Source organism: Alexandromys fortis, unplaced genomic scaffold (assembly GCF_014885135.2).
Source record: "Alexandromys fortis isolate MF-2015 unplaced genomic scaffold, M_Fortis_MF-2015_v1.1 scaffold_114, whole genome shotgun sequence".
NCBI lineage: Eukaryota > Metazoa > Chordata > Mammalia > Rodentia > Cricetidae > Alexandromys > Alexandromys fortis.
The window spans coordinates 2173643-2196384 of NW_026068046.1; the positions used below are offsets into that span (position 1 = coordinate 2173643).

The 22742-nt window shown below is 35.9% G+C and overlaps 1 protein-coding gene across 3 annotated transcripts in view; it reads right to left on the reverse strand.

Moving 5' to 3' along the window:
• Positions 1-22742, reverse strand: part of Thoc2 (THO complex subunit 2) — a 112725-nt gene that overhangs the window by 71279 nt on the left and 18704 nt on the right. For all 3 annotated transcript variants that reach the window (XM_050118846.1, XM_050118845.1, XM_050118844.1), the window contains exons 5-9: positions 17195-17265; positions 16059-16180; positions 15190-15323; positions 3638-3804; positions 37-129 (exon numbers count right to left, since the gene is read on the reverse strand). In XM_050118846.1, the coding sequence (XP_049974803.1) occupies positions 37-129; positions 3638-3804; positions 15190-15323; positions 16059-16180; positions 17195-17265 (587 nt within the window). The remainder of the gene's footprint in view (positions 1-36; positions 130-3637; positions 3805-15189; positions 15324-16058; positions 16181-17194; positions 17266-22742) is intronic.

A 22742-nucleotide genomic window follows, 5' to 3' on the forward strand; every position in this document is an offset into this window, starting at 1 on the left:
TGAGAAACAGAAGCCAATACAGACCACTCAACTTACGTGTACATAAAGATCATCTAAATCAATGAGATTAAATTGCAGAAGCACTGCTGCAACTCTGTACAAAGATGACGGTGTCTCACCACTTGGTTCCTAAAAGGAAAAAAAATCTTTATGGTATAAAGTAAAATTAAAATCTTTTCTCTTCTCTACCTATCATCAATACACTTCACTATTCTCCCTTTTAAAACCAAACATCTGAATAGTGGGGCAAAGATTTCTACCAGTGTCCCAAAACATCCTTAGATGAGTACAAGCAAACAGACTGCATGGGACCGACCTAGGCCCCCTGCATGTATGTGACAGCTGTGTAGCTTGGTCTGTTTGGGAGGCTCCTAGCAGTGAGATCATTACCTGTCCCTGGTGCTTAGCTTGTTTTGGGGAATTTATTCCCCATGCTGAATTATCTTGCCCAGCCTTTATACATAGGGAAGTGCTTGGTCTTGTGGTGCAGGAGAATTGTCTGTATTCTGTCAATTATGTTTTAAATAAAGGCTGACTGACCAGGCAGGAAGTATAGGAAGGTCAACCAGACAGAAGTAGAGGCAGGGCAACGAGAACAGGAGTATTCTGGGAAGAAGGAACGTCTTCCACCAATTTGCCCAGACCACTGAAGAAGCAGGATGGGACCTGCCCTGCTGAGAAAGGTACCGAGCCATGTGACTAACAAAGATACGAATAATGGGTTAATATGAGCTACAAGAGTTAATAAGAAACCTGAGTTAATGGGCCGATCAGTTATATCTAATGCAGAATCTCCGTGCAATTCTTTTGGGGCTAAACAGCTGGGGGAACTGGGTAGGACAGAAACCCCAACCAGCAGGCCCTCATGTTACAGTCCTGCCTCAACATGATGTGCCATACTTTGTTCAAGCCCATGGGAGTCTTGCCCCTTTCTGAATGGAGAGGGAGGAGAGGATGGGGAAGAGGGTATATGGGAGTTGTGGGAGAAAGATCCAGAAGGAGAGGAGGAAGGTAAAACTTTGGTCAGTATATAAATGAAAAAAGTTATTTAAATAAAATAAAAAATGTTGAGACTAAGCATTCACATAAGAATATATGAGTAAAAGCGGAGACTTGAACAGAATGTGAGATTTAAACTGCATAACATCGTCTGCATTTCTGCTTATAAAGTTGTCACATCCCTTTCCGTCCCCCTTTAAATGCTTTTATCAGTGTGGGTTGTGAAAAAAGGGAGTTTAGGAAGTGGTAGGAAAGAGTGTGGAATTAGTGACTACACATTCCTAAGAGCTTACACCCATGATTCTATCCCTTAAGTAAGACTTTGGTTTTCATAGCTTTCCTTACTTTCCCTCACAGACCACAAATTGTTTAAATTCTCTGACAATTCTTTTCTTCACTTCAGCAGTCCTAAGATGAAGTTCTCACAATAACCAAGATAGCTCTGGCAATAGCAAGAAGGTAATACTGTCTGTCACACAGTGCAGTATGAAAAATATTTCTGACAACAGCATGTCGTTTCTAACATCAAATATTTCTTAATCTTAAAAACAGTCCAAAATGCATATTAAATATTATTTTAAAACATAAAAAATTTTGTTCAAATATAGTAAAGCAATTCAGTTACACACTGGTTATATCACTAACAATATGTTCATGTAAAACTATTCTTTAACTCTAAAATTAACTAACTTGATGGTTCTCAAAAGGTCATTAATCTTCACTGTGAAATGATCTGAAAGGTACACACTCCAAACATGTAAGCTACATTTTAATTAATCATGTACCAAATTAAATTTTCTCTACTTTTATATTTCATCAGTTGGTTTCTTGATCAAATATAAAATAATTAAGATGCCCTTTAAAAATTAATAAAATACTTGGACTTATTTCAGGACTAGGAAATGGTAGGTAGCATACCTTTAATCATAGCACTCAAGACACAGAGACAGACAAATCTCTGTGAGTTAGAGGTCAATCTGGTCTACAGAGTTCCAGGACAGCCAAAGCTGTTACACAGAGGACCCTATCTTGGGGGGAGGGGTGGACTCTCAAGCTTTTGGTCAGAAAATGAGAAGAAGTTGTGGCTAATTTTATAATAGTATAATACCACCAGAAACAATTTTTCTTTTTTTTTTATTAAGACTTTTTGTTTATTTTTTAATTTAACAAGCACTTGACCTGCAAAAGGACATTATACTAAGCACGTTATAAGTATTATTTCAACCTCAATAAGCTATGAAGAAGGTACTGGTGTCAGACTCATTTTACAGGTTAGGAAACTGAAACACAGATATTAAAAGTAGTTACATGGTAGAACTGAAATTTGAACATCAACATTTTAACAACTCTCCAAAACTAGCATAACTTTATCAGAAAGGTAACAATTGTAGTAGTTAAAACCATATGTAACTGTAGACCCTAGTCTAAGAATTATAGAATACAAAAGGCTGATAAGTATCACTTCTATAATTAAATATTAGCTAACATTTCCTGATAACTTATGACGACTCCATGCCAGAAACTTACACATTACTGTTGAGTCCTCAAAATGATTCTATGATGTTGGCATTCTTAATACTAGAAACAATTTTTCAATAGTAGGCACATCCATTAAATCTTTTAGAAAATAGCCTTAGCAATAATATGGCAGACAAAAAAGAGAAATAACCAAAGAATAGAGATTCTTTACGGTTATTATACTGGTTAAATAAAAAAAAAAAAAGATTGAAATACACTTCAAGTACTTCATAAAAATCCCTAAAAATTCTAATACCCTTCATATGCATATCAAATTCTAAAATAACATGTAGCCAGAGCCTATGACAATCTAATATGCATCTATCTATTCAGAGATGATTTTCTACCACTTTTTTGCCCACGTTACAATTCAGGCACATAAGATTAAGACCATTCTTTCAATCTGTTAGATATGCCCACACCACCAATCTTTAGCATCACAGTTTATTTCTGCACAGAAGTCTCACCACTGATGTGGAATTCCCCTCTGTATGTTGTGATTATGTTTTGTTATCTCTGGTTAATAAAGAAGCTACTTTGGCATAGGGTAAGGCAGAATATAGCAAAGCAAGAAATCCAAGCAGAGATAGAGGAGGAAAGAAAGCAGAGTCAGGGAGATGCCATGTAGCTACACAGGAGGAGGACTCCAGAACCTTACTGGTAGGCCACAGCCTCATGGTGATACACAAATTAATTAAAAATAGGTTAAGATGTAAGAGCTAGCTAGGAATACTCCTAAGCTATCGGCCAAACAGTGTTAGAATTAATATAGTTTCTGTGTGATTATTTGGGTCTGGGCAGCCAGAAAACAAATGCGTAGTCTCTGCCGACACAACACACTATTACTCCTCCTTCAGTCAAGTATTACCAGACCCTGTCTCTCATAACATAAAATTTAATTCTGCTTTTCTCCAGACTTTCTCGTCAGATCATTTAAAGTGTTAATATATATCATATAATATAATCATATGTAAGTCATATAGTCAGCTTTCCATTTCTCTATCTCCTCAGCTAAATGTTTGAGCTGCAACTAGCAAATACTACAGTATAATAAAATATAAAACTAAACACACAAAGTTATAAAGTTAACCTATAGATATACATATATACACATTTTTACCTGATAAAACTTGAATTTGAACCCAAGAATATGACACAGTGTTTGCGGTTCACACATGCTCATGTAAGATTCTAATAAAGATATAAAGAAGTCATCGTGCTCTGGCCTGCATTCAAATACTTCTAAAATTACATCCAAAACTCTATTGGGATCCAGATTAAAGCATCCTGAAACAGATGAGAAACATATAAGTTACATGTCATTTCTAGTAAAATCATCAGTTATGATAATATATAGTAAGATCAAACTATATTTATAGCTTATTTTCAAAGTTGGTGTCCCCTCCTTAGGAGGAGAATCTTCTCAGGAACATTCTTAAAGATTACATATTTCACAGATGAAAACAGAAACAACCAGATTGGGGTCTCTTTGAATACTCTAGTAGTTTAAAGTAGCCACACTGAAGGGTTAAAACATTTTTTATTAAACTTTAGGGTTTTACATAACAAGCTGTTTCCTACACAGTGAAATTCTAAATAATCAGCAAGCTTCAATATCCAAAGATCTTTTTCAAATGACAGCTGTGGTAGAACATAGGCACTCTTGTTTTTAAGCATCTTAGAAAGGCTTTTGTCTATCCTAAGCATCAACAGACATGTGATCTTCAGAGAAATCATAAGCCCCAACCACCAGTTATATTAAGCACCACAAATATATGGGGGTAGAGGAGGCAGTAATATCGTTATGCCTTTGGAGGAATACAAAACCATCCGGGAAGAGAATATGTGGGAAAAAGTAAAGAAATACCAGATCTGAAACAGTCATGTACTCATTCTCCATTTAAATATTACGTGGCTAATCACAGCAGAGGCAGGCGGATCTCTGTGAGTTCAAGGCCAGCCTGGTCTACAAGAGCTAGTTCCAGGACAGGAACCAAAAAGCTACAGAGAAACCCTGTCTCGAAAAATCAAAATAAATAAATAAATAAATAAGTAAATAAATGAATGAATGAATGAATGAATATTACGTGGCTATCTACTAAGTGTTCACAAGCTTGTGATACACAATTAAGCGATTGCCTCTTCTATCCTTAAGACGAGTTCACACATTATGAAGAATGATCACTGAAAAAAATGTGCTGAAAGTAACTGGAGTATATGTGAAGATGAACAGATATTCAGTACATTATAGCAAATGTAACAAGATGAAAGCAAGAAATATGATGAAGTTGACAATGTTGTAGGAATGAAGCAAAGTGAATTTCATAACTGTAGAAGGAACAACGGACTGCGTTCCTGTCACCCGGCTCCGGGCCGCCTAGTTAGCTTATGCCCCGAAATAACAACACACAAATTGTATTCTTTTAAACACTGCTTGGCCCATTAGCTCTAGCCTCTTACTGGCTAACTCTCATATCCTGCTTAACCCATTTCTAATAATCTTACTGGGAAGATTCTAACCTGCGTCCATCTCGGAGAGGAGAGCTATGATGTCTCACTCCCCTTCTTCCCAGCATTCTGGAGCTCACTATGTAGACCACGTTGGCCTTGAACTCAGAGATCTGCCTTCCTCTACCTTCTGAGTTCTGGGATTAAAGGTATCATCTCAATGCTATGCAAAATTTCTTTATTAAAGTTTCTTGACCATGTATTTGGAGTTTCTACTCTCTACTATGGAAAAGAAGACAGTAATTTTTGTTCTTAAGAGTACCTTCTAAAAAGTTTCAGGTTAATCATGATGGCCAGGGCTACACAGAGAATATCATCAATATCATCATCATCATCATATTTTGTTATATTATTATAGTTTGTTGCTACTATTATATGAAAAGGTTTAGGTGAAAGAAAAAGTCAACTCGTTTCCCTTTCAAAGGGATTTTCACAGAGGCAATATGAATCTGGAATGAATAAAGTTTATATTCAGAGTATACTAAGCACTCTTAAAATCAGGCAGTCAAAATAGTTGAATGTTCACAAATCTTTCAAAGAATTGTTTGGCTTGACATTTTTCTTTTTAATGTTTCTGTGGTCATATTACACACAACTAAAAGAACCAATGAGACTGAAAGAGAAAAGACTCCCATACTACTTTTCCATACCAAATCTTCAACCTTAGATGCCAACAAATGCAATGTGATAAGATCCCAGACTGAAAGTAGCTTCTGGCTGACCCATTTAAAAAGATAAGACAGTATATACAGAATACACTATTCTAAACCAAAAAAGGAGAAGAGCTTTGGAAACTCAGCAACACTGATTGAACAGCTAAAACTGTCAAGAAAAGGAAGCCAAGACAAATACATACAGCTACAGCCACATGGGTCCCTGGTAAAGTTATGGAAAGCAGAGGCCATGTTCAAAAGGTAAGGTAGGCGACCCTCCTCAAAAGAGACTAGAAGGCTTATTTTGGGACAAGCCCACTTGTCCTCACAAATCCAGATGCAGTTTTTTTGTTGTTGTTGTTCTTTTGTTTATGTTTGTTTGTTTATCTTTTTTTTTTTTTTGGTTTTTCAAGACAGGTTTCTCTGTAGTTTTAGAGCCTGTCCTGGAACTGGCTCTTGTAGACCAGGCTGGACTCCAATTCACGAGATCCACCTGCCTCTGCCTCCCGAGTACTGGGACAGCAGCCCTCATTCCTATCCCCCAGTTCTTACAAGCGATCAATGGAGCCTACTAGAAATACAATGCAAGTTTTCCTTCACGCATACAAAAGAACCAATCATCGTGGAATAAAACAAGTAACTGACAGCAAAAGAAATTACACAAATCATAAATACTTGAAAACTGAACAATACATCCTTAGATGACTAAAATGGGCCATGGAAGAAAACAGTAGGAAAAATAAACAATTAAAAGTGAAAATACAACTTACCAAAAGCTACAAGATAGCCTCAGGCAGTTTTAAGAGAAAAGATTATAACTACAAATTTTTACATTTTTAAAGTCAGTGAGATTTTTCAAACAAATACCATTTTGATTCACCCTTAATGCCATGGAGTGGTGGGAGGGGACAAGGCAAACCCAAAAACAATAGGTAGCAAAAAGAAAACAATAAATAATAAAGATCAAGGAAAAAATTAATCAGAGAGTAAATGAACACAGAAGCAACAAAACAAAAAATGATTCTTTGAAATGAGAACTAACATCCTGGCCAAACAAATCAAAGACAGAAATAATCCACATCAGTAAAATAGAAATAAAAGGGGATCTTACAACATAGGCCAATAAAATACAAGTGACCATTAGGGAATACTCTGAGAACTTTTATTTTAGAAAACTGGAAAATATGAAAGAACTAGAAAAATTCCTAAGCACATAAGATCCATCAAAATTAAATCAATAAGATATAAATGATTTAAATAGATCAGTAATAAACAATAAGATTGAAACAAAAAGCTCCTCTCCAGAAAAAAAAAAAACTGGATAGATTCTCTCCCAAATTTTACTAATCATTTATGAATGTTCTAATATTCCTGAAACTGTTCCATAAAACAGAAAGGGAAGAAAAGATACCAAACTCATCCTACAAAGTTCACATTATCTTGATAGCAATACCAGATCAGAACACACACACAAAAAAAGAAGACATCAGTTTCTCTAAAAAACACAGGAGCAAAAATTCCTCTAAAAAGATATTTACAAACCAAATTCAAGAACTCATTAATCATATCACACATGGCCAGCCCTGGTGGTGCACATCTTTAATCCCAGTTCTCAGGAGGCAGAAGTAGGCTGATCTTTCTGAGTTTGAGGCTAGCCTGGTCTACAGAGTTAATTCCAAGCCAGTGAAGGGAGGCTAAGGAGACTGTCTCAAAACAAAAATTAAAACTTCATTATAGAAGCACAAAAGATCCCAACTATCAAAGCAATCCTTGGCTTAAAAAGTAATGCTGGAGATAATATAATACTTGATCTCAGATTATACTACACAACCACACTAACAATTACTGTATACATACAAATGAACTAGGTAATATAGAAATAAACCACAGCCATGTAACTTTTGACAAGGTAGCCAGAAACATATTGAAAAGGAGACTTTTTAACTAATAGTGCCAGGGAGACAGGATATCAACATGTAAAACAATGTAGACCCACATCTTCCTCCTTTACAAAACTAATTCCAATGGATCAAATACCTTAATTTAAGATCTGAAACTTTGACACACTAGAGGAAAATACCTCAGGATTTAGGCACAGAAAAGAACTTTCTGGAACAATAACTCAACACAGGGCAGTCAGAACAATACTGTACAACAAAAGAACTTCTGGAGGTTATCACCATCCCTGATCTCAAGCTCTACTACAGAGGTACAGTAATAAAATCAGGGTGGTATTGAAATAAAAACAGACACACTGATCAATAGAATTGAATTGAAGACCCAAACATAAATCCACACACCTATGGACACTTGATTTTTGACAAAGAAGCCAAAACTATAAACTGGAGAAAAGAAAGCATCTTCAACAAATGGTGCCGGCATAACTAGATATCAGCATGTAGAAGAATGCAAATATATTCATATCTACCACTATGCACAAAACTCAAGTCAAAAAGAAGATCAAAGAGGTCAACATAAATCCAGTTACATGGAACCTAATATAAGAGAAAGTAGAGAATAGTCTTGAACAGGAGACCACTTCCTAAACAGAACACCAGTAGTACATATAGAGATCAACAATTAATAAATGGGACCTCCTAAAACTGAGAAGCTTCTGTAAGGCAAAGGCCACCATCAAATAAAACAAAACAGCAGCCTACAGAATGGGAAAAGATCTTCACCAACCCCACCTCCAACAGAGGACTGATTGTTGCAGGATATCTGATAGCACCGAGTTAATAAAAATCAACCTTAGATCAGGGGATGAAGCCTGCAGTGAGTTGACAGTAATAAGCCATGTTGAGTATGGAGAAGCCAGGAAGGATAGAGAAATACACAAGAAGGAATGGAGAGGGACTTGGGAATGTCTAGGTCTTTTTGGTTTGGGAGGGCTAGAGAGATGCTCTCTTGCTGGGGCTCTCTTGCAGCGGCTCTGGCCAAAAAGGAAAGTCAGCTGGTTGCTTTTTGGTCTCTCTGAGCTGGCAGGTTTTCAACACAACATTTGACTTGTGAGTCTTTATTAGTAAATAGAACAATAGAGACTTAGTTTAAAAACTACATTTGGCAGTAGCAGCCGAGCCAGTGACTAGAGATGATCTCCAAAATATATAAAGAACTCAAAAAACTAGACATCAAAAGAAAACAAATAATTCAATTTAAAAATGGGGTACACACCTAAACAGAGAATTCTCAACAAACAAATCTCAATGGCAGTGAAATGCTTGAAAAAATGTTCATCATTCTTAGCCACTATGGAAAAAACATATCAAAATGACTCTGACATTCTATCTTATACCCGTCAGAATGGCTAAGATCAAAAACGCAAATGGCAGCTTATGCTGGAGGATGTGGAGCATCCATTGCTGGCGGGAATGCAAACTTGTACAGCCACTATGGGGAAAAAAAACAGTATGGCAGTTCCTCAGAAGACTGAGAATCAATATACCTCCAGACCCAGCGACACCATTCTAGGGCATATATCCAAAGGATGCTCAATCATAACAGAAGGACACTTGCTCAACTATATTCATAGCAGCTTTATTTATAATAGCCAGATGCCCCTCAGCTGAAGAATAAAGAAAATGTGGTGATTTACACAATGGAGTATTACTCAGCTATTAAAAACAATGAGAGGAAATTTGAAAGCAAGTGGGTGGAACTAGAAAAAAAATCATCCTGAGTGAGGTAACCCAGAACCAGGAAGACAAACATGGTATATACTCACTCATATATGGATATTAACTACAATGTAAAAGATAACAATGGTACAAAAGCTACAGCCCCCAGAGACCCTAGATAACAAGGAGGGCCGAAGAAAGACAATTAATTGGATCTCCCTGGGAAGTGGAAATAGAGATCTCCTGGATGGTGATCTGAATGGTGACTACCCCCCATTGTCATTGGAGAGCTTTCATTCAGTAACTGGTGGAGACAGATTCAGAGACCCACAGCCAAACACTGGACCAACCTTGGGAAGTACTGTTGAAGAGAGGAAGGAGGGATTGTAGCAGTCAGAGGGTTCAGGGACATCACAGGAAAATCCACAAACCAGCTAGCCTGGCTCATGGGAACTCACAGAGTCTGAACCAACACCCAGAGAGCCTGCATGGGACCGACCTAGGCCTTCTACATAGATTTAACAATTGTTTAGCTTGGACTATTTTTGGAACTCCTCACAATGGTAGCAGGGGCTGATCCTGGTGCATTGGCTTGTTCTTGGGAAGCTATTCCTCATGCTAGATTGCCTTGCCTATCCTGAGGGAGAAGGTGCTTGGTCTTATGGCAACTTTATATGCCCATGGGAGGCTTGCCCCTCTCTGAACAGAAACAGAAGAGGAGTGGACGTGGGGGTGAAAGGAAGCAGGTGGGAGAGAATGGAGAGGATGTAAAATAAACACACTAAATTCAAAAACAAGAGGAGGAAAAGAAAAGACTTTCTGAAAATGACTCAGAAAATAATCCCTAGAATTGACAAGTGGAATTATATATTGAAAAGATCCTGCACAGCAAATTAAATGAACACATAGTGAAAAGACAGTCTATAGAATGGGAGAAAACACTTTGCCAACTACTTATCAGATGAGAGATTAATTAAGTAGGATATATTAATTAGAACTACAACAGTTAAAAAAGACTCATGCCCCACTCCCCACAAAAAAGCACCCCATCAGCAAACAGGCTAATGAACAGTTCTCAAAAGAAGAAATATAAATGGTAAATACTTGAAAAATATTCACCCTTGTTAGTCATCGAGAAAACACAATGAAAACTGCTTTGAAAGACCATTTCACTCTGTCAGAATGGCTCTCACCAATAAAACGATTAACAACAAAACATTGGTGTGGATATGGGAAATGCTTATTGCTGATGGGAATGTAAACTGGTTCTGCCACTACGGAAGACAGTGTGGAAGTTCCTCAAAAGAACTAAAAGTAAGGGGCTGAAGAAATAGCCCAGGGGTTAAGAGCACTGTCTGCTCTTCCAAAGGTCCTGAGTTCAGTTCCCAGCAACCACATGGTAGTTCACAACCTTCCATAATGAGATAGGGTGCCCTCTTCTGTCTGTAGAACACTGTACACATAATAAATAAATAAAAAATCATTTTTTAAAAAAAGGAACTAAAAGTAGAACTACCATACGGTACAGCAATACCACACCTAGGTAGATAAGCAAAAGACACTAAATTCAATATACTACAAACATACATGCACATCCATGTTTATAACTGTACTAGTCACAGTAGGTAAGAAATGAAACCATCTACAGATGAATATATTTTAAAGAGTGTAGTAGGCATACACAAGAGATTTTTACAAGCCATAAAGAAAAAAATAAAAGATGACATTTGCAAGAAAATGAATGGAAACAATTATCACCATATTAAACAAAGTCAGATCAGAAGACAAAGTAAACATGGTCTCTTATATGAGGAATCTAGATTTAAATGCTTGCACCTCTCTTCTCCCCACTTCTCTGTAGGATGAAAGCAGAAAGGGGAAATAATAAGAAAGGAAGAGATCTTGAGAGGGGGTAATGGAATTCATATGTTATAAAGCCAAAAAGGACTACTGAGGATCAGTAAGAGGTCTCTGAAGGGATAATAGGCAGTGGGAGAGGGGAATGAATAAGAACAGAGAAGACAAAAGAGACAGAGAAAGGAGAGAGACTATTCTAATGAAACTCATCACTTTATATGCTAATTTAAAAACTTTAAAAAATTGTAAACGAAGGTCCTCAGTTCTAACTTTGGTGAGTGATTATAAGGTTTAGACCTAAGCCAAAAAGATCCGAGACAACTAAATCTAAAATGAAGAAGAATCACTGCCATTCTCCTATGCTAAGTTCAGGAAAACATGCTTGTGAGTTCTTTTTGCCATTTTTTTTTTTTTGATTTTCGAGACAGGGTTTCTCTGTAGCTTTGGAGCCTGTCCTGGAACTAGCTCTTATAGCCCAGGCTGGTCTCGAACTCACAGAGATCCGCCTGCCTAAAGGCGTGCGCCACCATCGCCCGGCATTTGCCAATATTTTTATACAGTCCAAGAATCAACAAACCAGTCAAATCCACTTGACTGTTGATTGTTATAAATAAGATTTTAAATAGACTCTCATTTATTTATTGCCGTCTATGGCTGCTTTCACCATCAATGGCAGAGTTAAGTAGTTTCAACAGAAACTACATGACCAAAAAATGCATATATGGCCAAAAAAAATCCAAAAACTATTTACTCTTGGCCTTTACAGAAAAAGTTCGCTAAACTGGGCAGGATGGAGTACACCTACTACTTCTGAAAGTCAGGAGGTTGAGGCAAGAGAATCAAGAGATCTAGACTAGTCTGAGTTATATGCAAGACCCTATGTAAAAAAACAAAACAGAAAAGAAAATGAAAAAAAACTGCTGAACACTCACTTAGATGAAAAGAAAATCTTGCAACTATTCTTATAGTTATATAGTAATAGTTTAGTTTTTAAAAAAGGAGCTCACCTCTATTTTTTCTCTTATTTATAAAATATAGATTGTATTTGCCCCCTTTGTGTAAAAGTCACTTGAGAGTATCTCTGCATTAGTAGTGTAGTAATAACTTTTCATCCCTCTTTAATAAGTTGCTCAGATTTACTGTGAGTAAAAAGTAATAGTAACAGTAATAGCAATCACCACCATACAATACTAGCAGTTCTGCTTCTGTGCTTGCTTATACAGTAAACAGCACAGGCTAAACAATTACATGCACTTTCATCTGCCAGAATCTTAAAGGGTGATAAATGAGAATTTCTCTGGATCAGACAAAGTATTCTGAATACAACTGTACCCAACATACATACATTCCAAACGTGGTACTGGTTTCTCACAATAGCTAATGAAGATCAGATATAAGATAGTTTTACATGAAGTATTACCTAACTAGATTATTCATTAAGAGAAACCAGTGTAAATGAACATGGAGAAACATATCCAAAGATGTCATTAAAAAAAAAAAAACAGAATGTTGTGCAGGTGAAATGATCTGGTCAGATGAGACAAGACCTTAATGGAGTTACATTGACACTGACATTGGATACAGTTAATTTGAACATTGAAAGAATATTCAATGAAATTAAACCCTCAACCTCAATTTCTCCATCAATGAAAAGTTCCTTTCTCAAACAACTAGAGGGAACAAAAGGTAATCAAGCCATAAAGAAACGGAGTCTGGGAGCTAAGCTTTCTAAATGTTTCCATGTCAAAGAAGAGAGACTAAAAATCACTAAAACCACCACAAAAAAAATGGGGAGGATATTAATTAACTTTCTATTCATTTAGCACCTACCACATCCTAAGAGTTGGGTACTAAACAAACCAAACCAAAAACATATTCCTCATGAAACGTACATTCAACTAATGATAGAGTCATAAACTCAGTGTCTAAGTTTGTTCCAAGACTGCCTTAAAGATGCCAAAATCAACAGATGCTACAGTCGCTCATATAAAATGGAACAAGATATGCATGTAATTGACATACATGCTCTTACTTTAAATCACATAAAGATTGGTTATAATAACTCATACAATGTAAATACTTGTAACAGTTTCTGCCATGAATATTTGCAACCCTGTGGAAACACAGGGTCAACTATTCTTGGTATAGTGCTAAGTGCTAAGAAGAAACCTAACCTGAGAAAATAAGGAGTGCTAAATGGTGGTGGCCAGGCAAGTGTGGAGAAGATGGTATCTGAGTGCATCTGCTCTACAACGCTTTACAGGATGCCAGATGGATTAGAATAAATACAGACCCAGCACTCGGGAGGCAGAGGCAGGTGGATCTCTGTGAGTTCGAGACCAGCCTGGTCTACAGAGCTAGTTCCAGGACAGGCTTCAAAGCCACAGAGAAACCCTGTCTCGAAAAACCAAAAAAANAAAAAAAAAAAAAAAAAAAAAAAAAAAAAAAGAATAAATACAGACCAAGAAATGAAATTGTTTACACTTAAGGACTATCCATGTGGATCATGAGCCTGAAGTAGAGGGGATGCCACATTAATATACAGAGATAATAACCTCTTTTCTATGAGAGCAAAATTGAAGAAAGGAGTGAACATTTTCTAGTTACATGAAAGCAAACCTTCAAGAAAATCCATCTTTGAAATGCTGTTCCCAAAATAACAAAGACATAAAAAAGATAAAAACCCAGAATAAAAAAAATAGGAAAAACAGACATGCACATAAAAGAAGATAAAGTGAAAGCAAACACTGAAAGGGTTTCCATAACATGAGATCTTAAGAGGAAAGGAAGACTACCTTAAGTAAGGACATAATACAGTACAAGAAAGAAAAAAGTACAATGTGGTAGTACTAATGAGCTAGATAAAAGAGAGGCAGAAATCTGCATGAAAAATACAGCCTACTGTAGAAAGAAACCTTTTACTAAAGGAGTTTTAAAAGCAGGTCACTGACATAGTCAAGGCCACAGAAGACAGCAAGAGTCCTTCAGGGCTAGAGGCTCACTCATCTGATGTTCGATCACCATAGGGACAGAAGTAGAAAAGAAACTAGATCATCTACCAGAAGCTGACTTCAAAGAATAAGGTAAATTTGAACTGAATGAGGCCTTAGCATGTACACTTAGAATCACCAACAGCCAAGCCAAAGAAAAAAGAAGACTGAAATAAATACAGATTTGTTTGAATGCTTACAGAAAGCAGAAGAAGAAATTAAGGACTCAGTCAACTTATTTTCTTAGTCAGACATAAACTTCAAAAAACAGATTTAAAAAAAAAAAGCTGAGAGTAAGAGCAACTAAGTTCTAACCAATGAGGCAGGAAATTATATTCCTCCTGGGGACCACAAAACATGATTTTGCACAACTTCAAAATATTCACTAGATAAAAAAAACCACCTAACAGGAATTATTGTCACTCAGAAAACCAAGATTACCCTAAACATTCCTTTTGTCTATAAATGTCAGCTTCTCTCTTCAAATGTCCAATACAAAAGTAATATGACAGAAATGCTGTTTTAAAACCAGGGAGAACATTAATCTTCTGTATTCTTGCAACATTCTGCTACTTTCAGAAAGAAAGATAAAATGTTTCAAAGTCCCTCATAAATTGAAATTTGTAAAACCAAGTTCAAATGAACTATATATGACAAGGTTTCAAGAGTTCTCCAAATATTTATTTAAGTTTTCCTGTTTATTTTCTACCCTATATGAAAATGTCTGAGAAATAGTTAAAATTAACAGACAGAGGTGTTACAAAAGAACTTGGGAACTAATATACATAGAGGTATATGACAAAAACATTTTTCATAAAGATCACGATAAATTTTATAAATACCAATAAAATACTAAAAATAAAAGTCTCATACATATTCCAGGTTTGGGGATTCTTTTGTTTCTTGAGAAAAGATCTCCTGTTGTCTGGGTTTGCCTCAAATTCACTATATAGCTGAGGCTGATTCATTTTATTTTTATGGATACTTTTCATTAAAAATAAAGCATTTCTTAATAATACATAGTATATAGTTACATGTATGGCTTACCTATTAAAGATTTGATATTTTCTAATATTAAATCACTAGTAATATTTCCAGATAAATCTTGCCCCAATTCAGCAATCAGTTTGGCATAACCTTCATTCTCTTCTCTTAATAAATTGAATTTTTGCTGCTTATAACTGAAAACAGAAATATCATCAAAAAGATAAAATTAATTTCAATTATCAAGTTTGCACAATGATATCACTAACTTAAAACAATCATGAGAATGGCTGTCACAGTTTAACTTTTTGTATTTTTCAACACTAAAGCAATATTAGTTAATAAGGGAACACATCAATATAACCAATATTTCCACCACTAATTATGAATATGCTCTAAATATATACATGGTTGTTAAATATTTAATGCTAATAACAAAAAGTATGGGTCTGAAAAAGTAGCTCAGCCATTTAAAAGCACTTGCTGCTCTTTTAGAGGACTCGAGTTCAATTCTCAGCACCTAAAACAGGCAGCTCACAACTTCCCTACAACTCCAGCTCTGGGGGGGGGGGGGGNATCTCTGAGTGCACCTGAGCATACGCATATGAGCAAGCACACACGCACACAGACACACACACCCCCACACCCCCACGGGATCCAACAAACAGTCATACATTCAGGAAAAACACCAATTAACTTAAAATAAATATTATTAAAAAAAGAATTTAATGTTATCTAAGACTCAAATATGGACAAAGTTAACACAGGAATAGCTCACTGAAAACTCCGTAATTTAAGTGTTTTAGAAGGAAAAAAATACTAACCACAAGCAAAAAATAATAGCTTCGAAGGGCCTTAAGAAACTGCTACTATTAAAAATGAGAAATAAACTGTCAGCTACTTGATGTGTAACATAAGCCAAATATACTTACAAGAGTTTTGTCTTGATTTTAACTGACTTTTGATTGAACTGCTGTGACTGTTTGATGAGCCCTAATGATTCCAAAGTTTCTGGATCCAAACGTTCCTTCAGAACTGTGTCTGAAACTAAATACTGTATTAAAAATATTAAAGACCATTTATTCTTTAGCATTCCAACTATGTATCCACAATCTTAAATAAAATAAAAACTCTTTCCAATGTAAAAATACAAAATCACATTATCTCTTTATAAAGCCTAAAATTTCAATTCAACAAAATAACTCTCCAAATACAGAAATATAAAATATATAGCTCTTTCAGAAATTACTTTAAGAGTATATGTTTGCTATACACAGCCTATGGAGTAAGAACTACAGATTAAATTTTCATTACATTGAGCCTATCGTAACTCAATTTTCACCTAATATAGTATACTTCAGCATTGTATATATTCTACACCAAGCCAAACTATAATATAACAAAGACAAGAACATTCTTTATATGACCCAGTAATGGTATTTTTCCTTGGTTCTAATTTTATGAACATGAAGTAGCTCACCAGACAATTATGAATTCTATTTGGGGAGGGTGTTGTTGTTATCTGTTTAAAGACAGTGTCTTATGTATTCCAGACTGTCTTTTAACTCACTATGTCGCTGAGGATGATCTTGAACTTCTGTTCCTCCTGCCTCCATCTCCTAAGTGCTGAGATTACAAGCATGTGTCACCATGCCCAGTTTATAAGATACTAGGGATAGAACCAAGGGTTTCATGCATGTTAGGCAAGCACTCTATACACTAAGCCACATCCACAGCCCAACTTGCATTTATTTAATTACCTCCATCTTTTTGTCCCTGTCTGAGTTTTTAAAAACTTAGTTTAAGAACTACTTGCTTACCTTTTTCTATATTAGAAACTCACTAGGTCAGAAATATCACTGAGGGTTTTTATATGTACAGATTAAGTAATTTAGAAATGATTATTTCACAAAAATTACATACCTACTTCCACAAAACATCCATTTCAAGATCTAAATCGCACCTTATGAGGTCAACTGAATGTCAATATCTTCCTCCATTTAACATCATTAACAATATTATATTTATTCAATGTAAAATTTAGGAGAAAGTGTATTTAAAAACTTACCAAACATGCTAATACCAATTGTGTAAAATAGTCTCTCTTGCTTTTTTCTTCTAAACAATTTGTCTCAATATCTATAATGACAGAAGAAAAGAGATACAAGTTTCATTTTTCTATACTCTCTAGTACTAAAAGATTCATCTTCTTTAAAAGTTATTTTAAAAATGCCTCTTTCCGGGCCAGGCATGGTGGTACACACCTGTAATTTCAGCACCCAGAACCAGAAACATGGGGAGCACAAGTTCAAGGCCAGCCTGGCCTACACTGTGAGCTCCAGGAATCCCAGGTTATACAAAACTAAGTTGTCTTAAAAATAAATATAATTAATTAAAAATAAAATACCTCTTTCTGAATCTGGAAAATTATAAACTGCAGTAATATGTCTTTCATACATATACAAACACTCTCATATTAATGAATGACCCTGTCACCTATAACATATATCCATAAAATAGCAAATTTGTATCATAGGAACACTGAAAACAAAATTTCAGAAATAAAAATACTCTAAAAAAGGAAAAAAAATTAACAAAGTTTAAATGACCACTTGTCAGAGGTGCTACACTGTAGACTCAATTCTTAATCGCCAAGTCCAAGTGGGTAACAACAAAAAAAAATATCTTCTAATTTAGCTGGGTTTGGTGGTACACAACACTGATCTCGGCCTTCAGAAGGCTGAAGCAGAAGGATCGTGAGTTCAAGACCAGCTTGAACTAAATAGTAAGATGTGTTATAACAACAGTTCAAAAAAAAGGAAAGAAACAAAGAGGAAAGGCAAGGCAAAGCAAGGCCTATTTTGTTGTTGTTTGATTGGTTTGGTCCCAAGCCCCTTTTTGATTGAGTAGTTTTGCAGTGTACATACTGATTAACATTGGTGTGTACGGAGGCCAGAGAATGGTGTCAGGTGTCTCTTCCTCAATTGCTCTACATTTTATTGAGACAGGGCTCTCACTGAACCCAGAGTTTGTCAACTTGGCTAATCTAACTAGCCAGCTTGCCCAAGAGATCCCCCTTCTCAGCCTCCCATGAACTGAGATTACATGTAAGCCACCATACTAACCCCTTCCCCTGTTTAAAAAAAAGACTTAACTAACACCTGCCTCTATTTCTATAAGCTGGGAATAGAGGCATGTACCACTATACCTGGCCTTACTCTGCTTTTTTGTGGGTACTGGGGATCCTCATGCTTGTAAGCAAGTGCTTTATCCACTAAGTCATCTTCTCAGTATTGGTTTGGGGTTTTGTTTTCCTTTTTACGAAAAGGTCTCATTATGTAGCACAGACTTGCCTTCAATGTGCTATGAACTTCAGGCTAACTTTCAAGTCTCAGCAAAATTCTCTTTTCAGTTTCCCCAGTGCTAGGACAAAAATATTTCCTAACCTTAAAAGTCCATAACCAATAAAGTTGAGAAGTCTAATGTCAAATCTATGGAAAGTCAGTATTAAAAAAGGAATATTGAAAATCCTATTTGGAACAATTCTAGCCACTAAATAAAAATGCAGTTCTCCCTATGAAATACGTAAAAAGATGTCCTTCAGTTTTAGTAAATTGTTCAGAAAATTCAAGTTTAGATCTGAGGAGTGGAAGAAATAAAACAATACAAAATGTCATTCATCAAAAATTTAAAATAGGACTAGCAGGATTACACAAAGGCTGGCTTCAGAACTGTTGCTTAAACTCATTAAATTATTTTAACTTTTTGAGACAGGTACTCTTGTAGATAAGGTTGACCCCAAACTCACTAGATGACCTTAAATTTCTGATTCTCTTGTTTCTGCCGCCCAAGTGCTTAGAATTACACGCAAACATTTTCAGAGTCAACTGGCAATTTAGAAAGTACAATAAAGGGCATCAGCCTTAGTGAAATTACTATTAGCCTCTAAGTGGGTCTTCCAAAATAACAGACACCTTATCAGAGTTTTGCTTCAGTTTGTTTTCTACTGTCAACACCAAGAATCAAGAGATTTATCATCAAATACAACACTCATCACCATTTTCTTGGCCTTTCACTCTTCCTTCTAGGACAATTGCCATTTGCCCATATCCTAGCCACTCTAGCACAAAGTTAGCACAGGACATTAAGGAAATTTTAGGGGTATGGGTGTGGCTTAGTGGTAGGAGCACTTGCCTAGCCATCTGTGAGGTCCTGGGTTCTATCCCCAAACCACAAAGGAAAAAGAATAATACAAGGAAAATTCAAGGTGTGATTCATGTAATTTAACTTATAGTATAATCTCCACTTTTTTTCTGAGAGGGATTGACTATGCACCTCTGGCAATTCTGGAATTCACTATGTAGACCTGGCTGACCTCAAGCTCACAGAAATCACCTACCTCTGCCTCCAAAGTGCTGGGACTAGAAGTGTGTGTCCTCAAGCCCAGCTAATCTCAACTTTTAATGGTGTTTTCTACAAAACTTAATTGATGTGTATCACATTAATTTTTTTCTAAAGGTTCCCAGTTGTCACAGAGCTCTAAAGTTGTTAAGATATACTGCTAAGGTCCTTAAGATCAGGCACGCAGCGTCCTCTTAGCTACCTGACCTGATTAAGGTACTACTCTCTCAGCTTTTGACTATGGTAGTAATACTGAATATGACCTCAGTAAATCTGTTAAGTCTGTCTCAGTTTAATTTATTATTTTTGCTCTAACTCAAAACACCATTCAAGCTGAGCAGTGGTGGTGCACACCTTTAATCCCAGCACTCAGGAAGCAAAGGTAAGCGGATCTCAGTGAGTTCAAGGCCAGCCTGGTCTACAAGAACTGGTCATAGAACAGGCTCCAAAAAGCTAAGGAGAAACCCTGTCTAAAAAAAAAAAAAAAAAAAAAAAAAAAAAAAAAAAAAAAAAAAAAAAAAAAAAAAAAAAAAAAACACCATTCAAATAAACTCATTTATCATACCTTACTCCTGTATCCTAAATTAGCACTTTGTAAATTCTTTTTAATTTCCATATAATTTTCTTAAAAGCCCTCTACATCCTCCAACTCTTGCCTTCTGTATCAACAACCAACTGGCCAACCTCCAAGGTCTCATCAGTGTATCTGTTACTTCAGAGTCAGCCCCTCAAGTTACTACAGCTCTCAGGCTCCCTCACCCTCATGTGATTAGTCTTTTTAAAAGTTCTCTTAACCTGAAAAGTATAGGAATATTTTGTCTTATTACACTTAACACATTAAGAAGATAACACAATATAGTAAAAAGATCATGGACTCTGGATCCAAAGGGACCCAGGCTTAAATGCAGCTTTACTAGCTGCATTCCCTTGAAAAAATGACCACTCTCCTAAACCTCATCTTCCCAATCTGCATACCTCCCATACAGAAATTGTTATAAAGACTAAGATTAAAATGAAAAGTTTTAACATGATGCCTAAAACATGAAAGGTGTTTCAAAACTAGAACCTATATCGTAATGAATATTATTAGTATCATTTGACACAACCTTCATTAAGATTAATTTAATTATATGAGTTTTGTCTGTGTGTTATGTGTATGTACCACATTTGAGTTTGGTACCTATAGAGTTAAAAGTAAGATCCTCTAGAAATGAAGGTAAGGATGGTGAGTTGCCATATTGATGCTAGAAACTGAATTTGCATTCTCTGCAAGAGCAACAAGTGCTCTCCATTGAGCCATCTTTCCAGCTTGCTAGGTCACATTCTTAAAATCCCAACTCCCCTTCTTGTTCTGGAGTCACCCTTGCATCACTTTTATCCTGCCAAGATTAAGCACGTGTAAGGGAACAGAAAAAGGATAGTTTCCTCTAAATTTGTCTGTAAAAATGAGTTGGATAGTATAAAAGAAATTTCCTCCAAAGTAACCAAATATCACTATCATGAATCCAGGTTAACAGCTAACAGGCAATAATAACCTGTGGAAATAATTCTTATGTCTTAATAACTATGAAGGAAAGCTATGTTTTAACAAAATAAGTCAATTTAAGAAAAACTAATAGAATGAAAAAGCTAATAACATAATTACTGAAGACAAAATATATTCCCAACACTATTGAGGAACATCTTTCACAAAATGTCTCCTATAGATTAGTTTCCTGTGTATAAAGTTTATGGGTAAAAGCAACTGTTTTTACATTGGAACTTGTTCAATGCTAAATTTGTTCGTATCAATTTCAAATATTAAGTTCCTTTTATCATTTTGTATAAATAAATCAAATATATACCATGAAGATGTACTTTATCATTAAAACCAGGAGAGTTCAGAATGAAAAATAGCATTATTGCCGGGTGGTGGTGGCGCACGCCTTTAATCCCACCACTTAGGAGGCAGAGGCAGGCGGATCTCTGTGAGACCAGCCTGGTCTACAAGAGCTAGTTCCAGGACAGGCTCCAAAACCACAGAGAAACCCTGTCTCGAAAAACCNAAAAAAAAAAAAAAAAAAAAAAAAAGAAGGAAGGAAGGAAGGAAGGAAGGAAGGAAGGAAGGAAGGAAGGAAGGAAGGAAGGGAAAAATAGCATTATTAAGCATAATTATGCCAGAAGTGGAAAATCTAGGAAACATGGTCATGGTGGTCTGTTTTTCCCATTTATCACTCTCACGTATTCTGAACTGTTCCCAACATTGCCACTGTTCTGAAATCTGAAAGATTCTCTAAACTCTTACACAGGCATTCATATTAGTTAAGACCAAACTCTAGATAAATCAGTAAGCCATATAAGTAACTCACCTAATCCTAAGAATAAAGAATAATGAGCTAGCTAGGTGGTGGTGGTGGTGCACACCTTTAATCCCAGTACTTGGGAGGCAAAGGCAGATGGATCTCTATGAGTTAGAGGTAGCCTAGTCTACAGACTGAGTTCCAGGAGAGCCAGAGCTACACAGAGAAAACACACACACAGACACAGAGAGAGAGGGAGAGAGAAAGAGAGAGACAGACGGGGTAGGGGGAGAGGCAGAGAGACAGACAGACAGAAGGTAATGAGCTAAAATAACTCTTTCCAATGTGACAACTCCTCAGAAGTCATGTTTCAAAGGTAATATATGTCTAGCAATGCTATCTGTTAGTATGCAAAGCTACAGAAAACATGAAACTGATGGGGAAGCCATGCTCAGCTATTTTAATCAATAGTTAAAATTAGACGAATAAATTTGTAAAACACATTATTCATAAATCCATGTTTTCCTTGGAGGGACACTACCTTTAATCATAAATCAAAAAAACATCAAATTTTAAGAAAAAAATGAACTCTTATTCTGGACAAATACAAAACAGATTACTCGCAAAACAAAGGCACTTTTAATAACTTTGATTAATCTTATTAATTTTAAAATTAAGAATCAGAAGGGTACAACAAAAAGTATCTTCACAGTGTCTTAAGTTTGAGATTCAAGGAAATCTCATTGCATGACATTATGACATTTCTGCAATTCTGAAATTGCAGAAACTCAGACAAATGTCAGAAAATTTGATTTTACTTGAAATTAGCTCATTTAGCTCAAATTTATATAAATTATACATTGTCAAACATAAAAAATATTGAAAAGCTATTTTAGTTTTGGAAATCAAATATCATTACAATTAGTTTTGTAACTA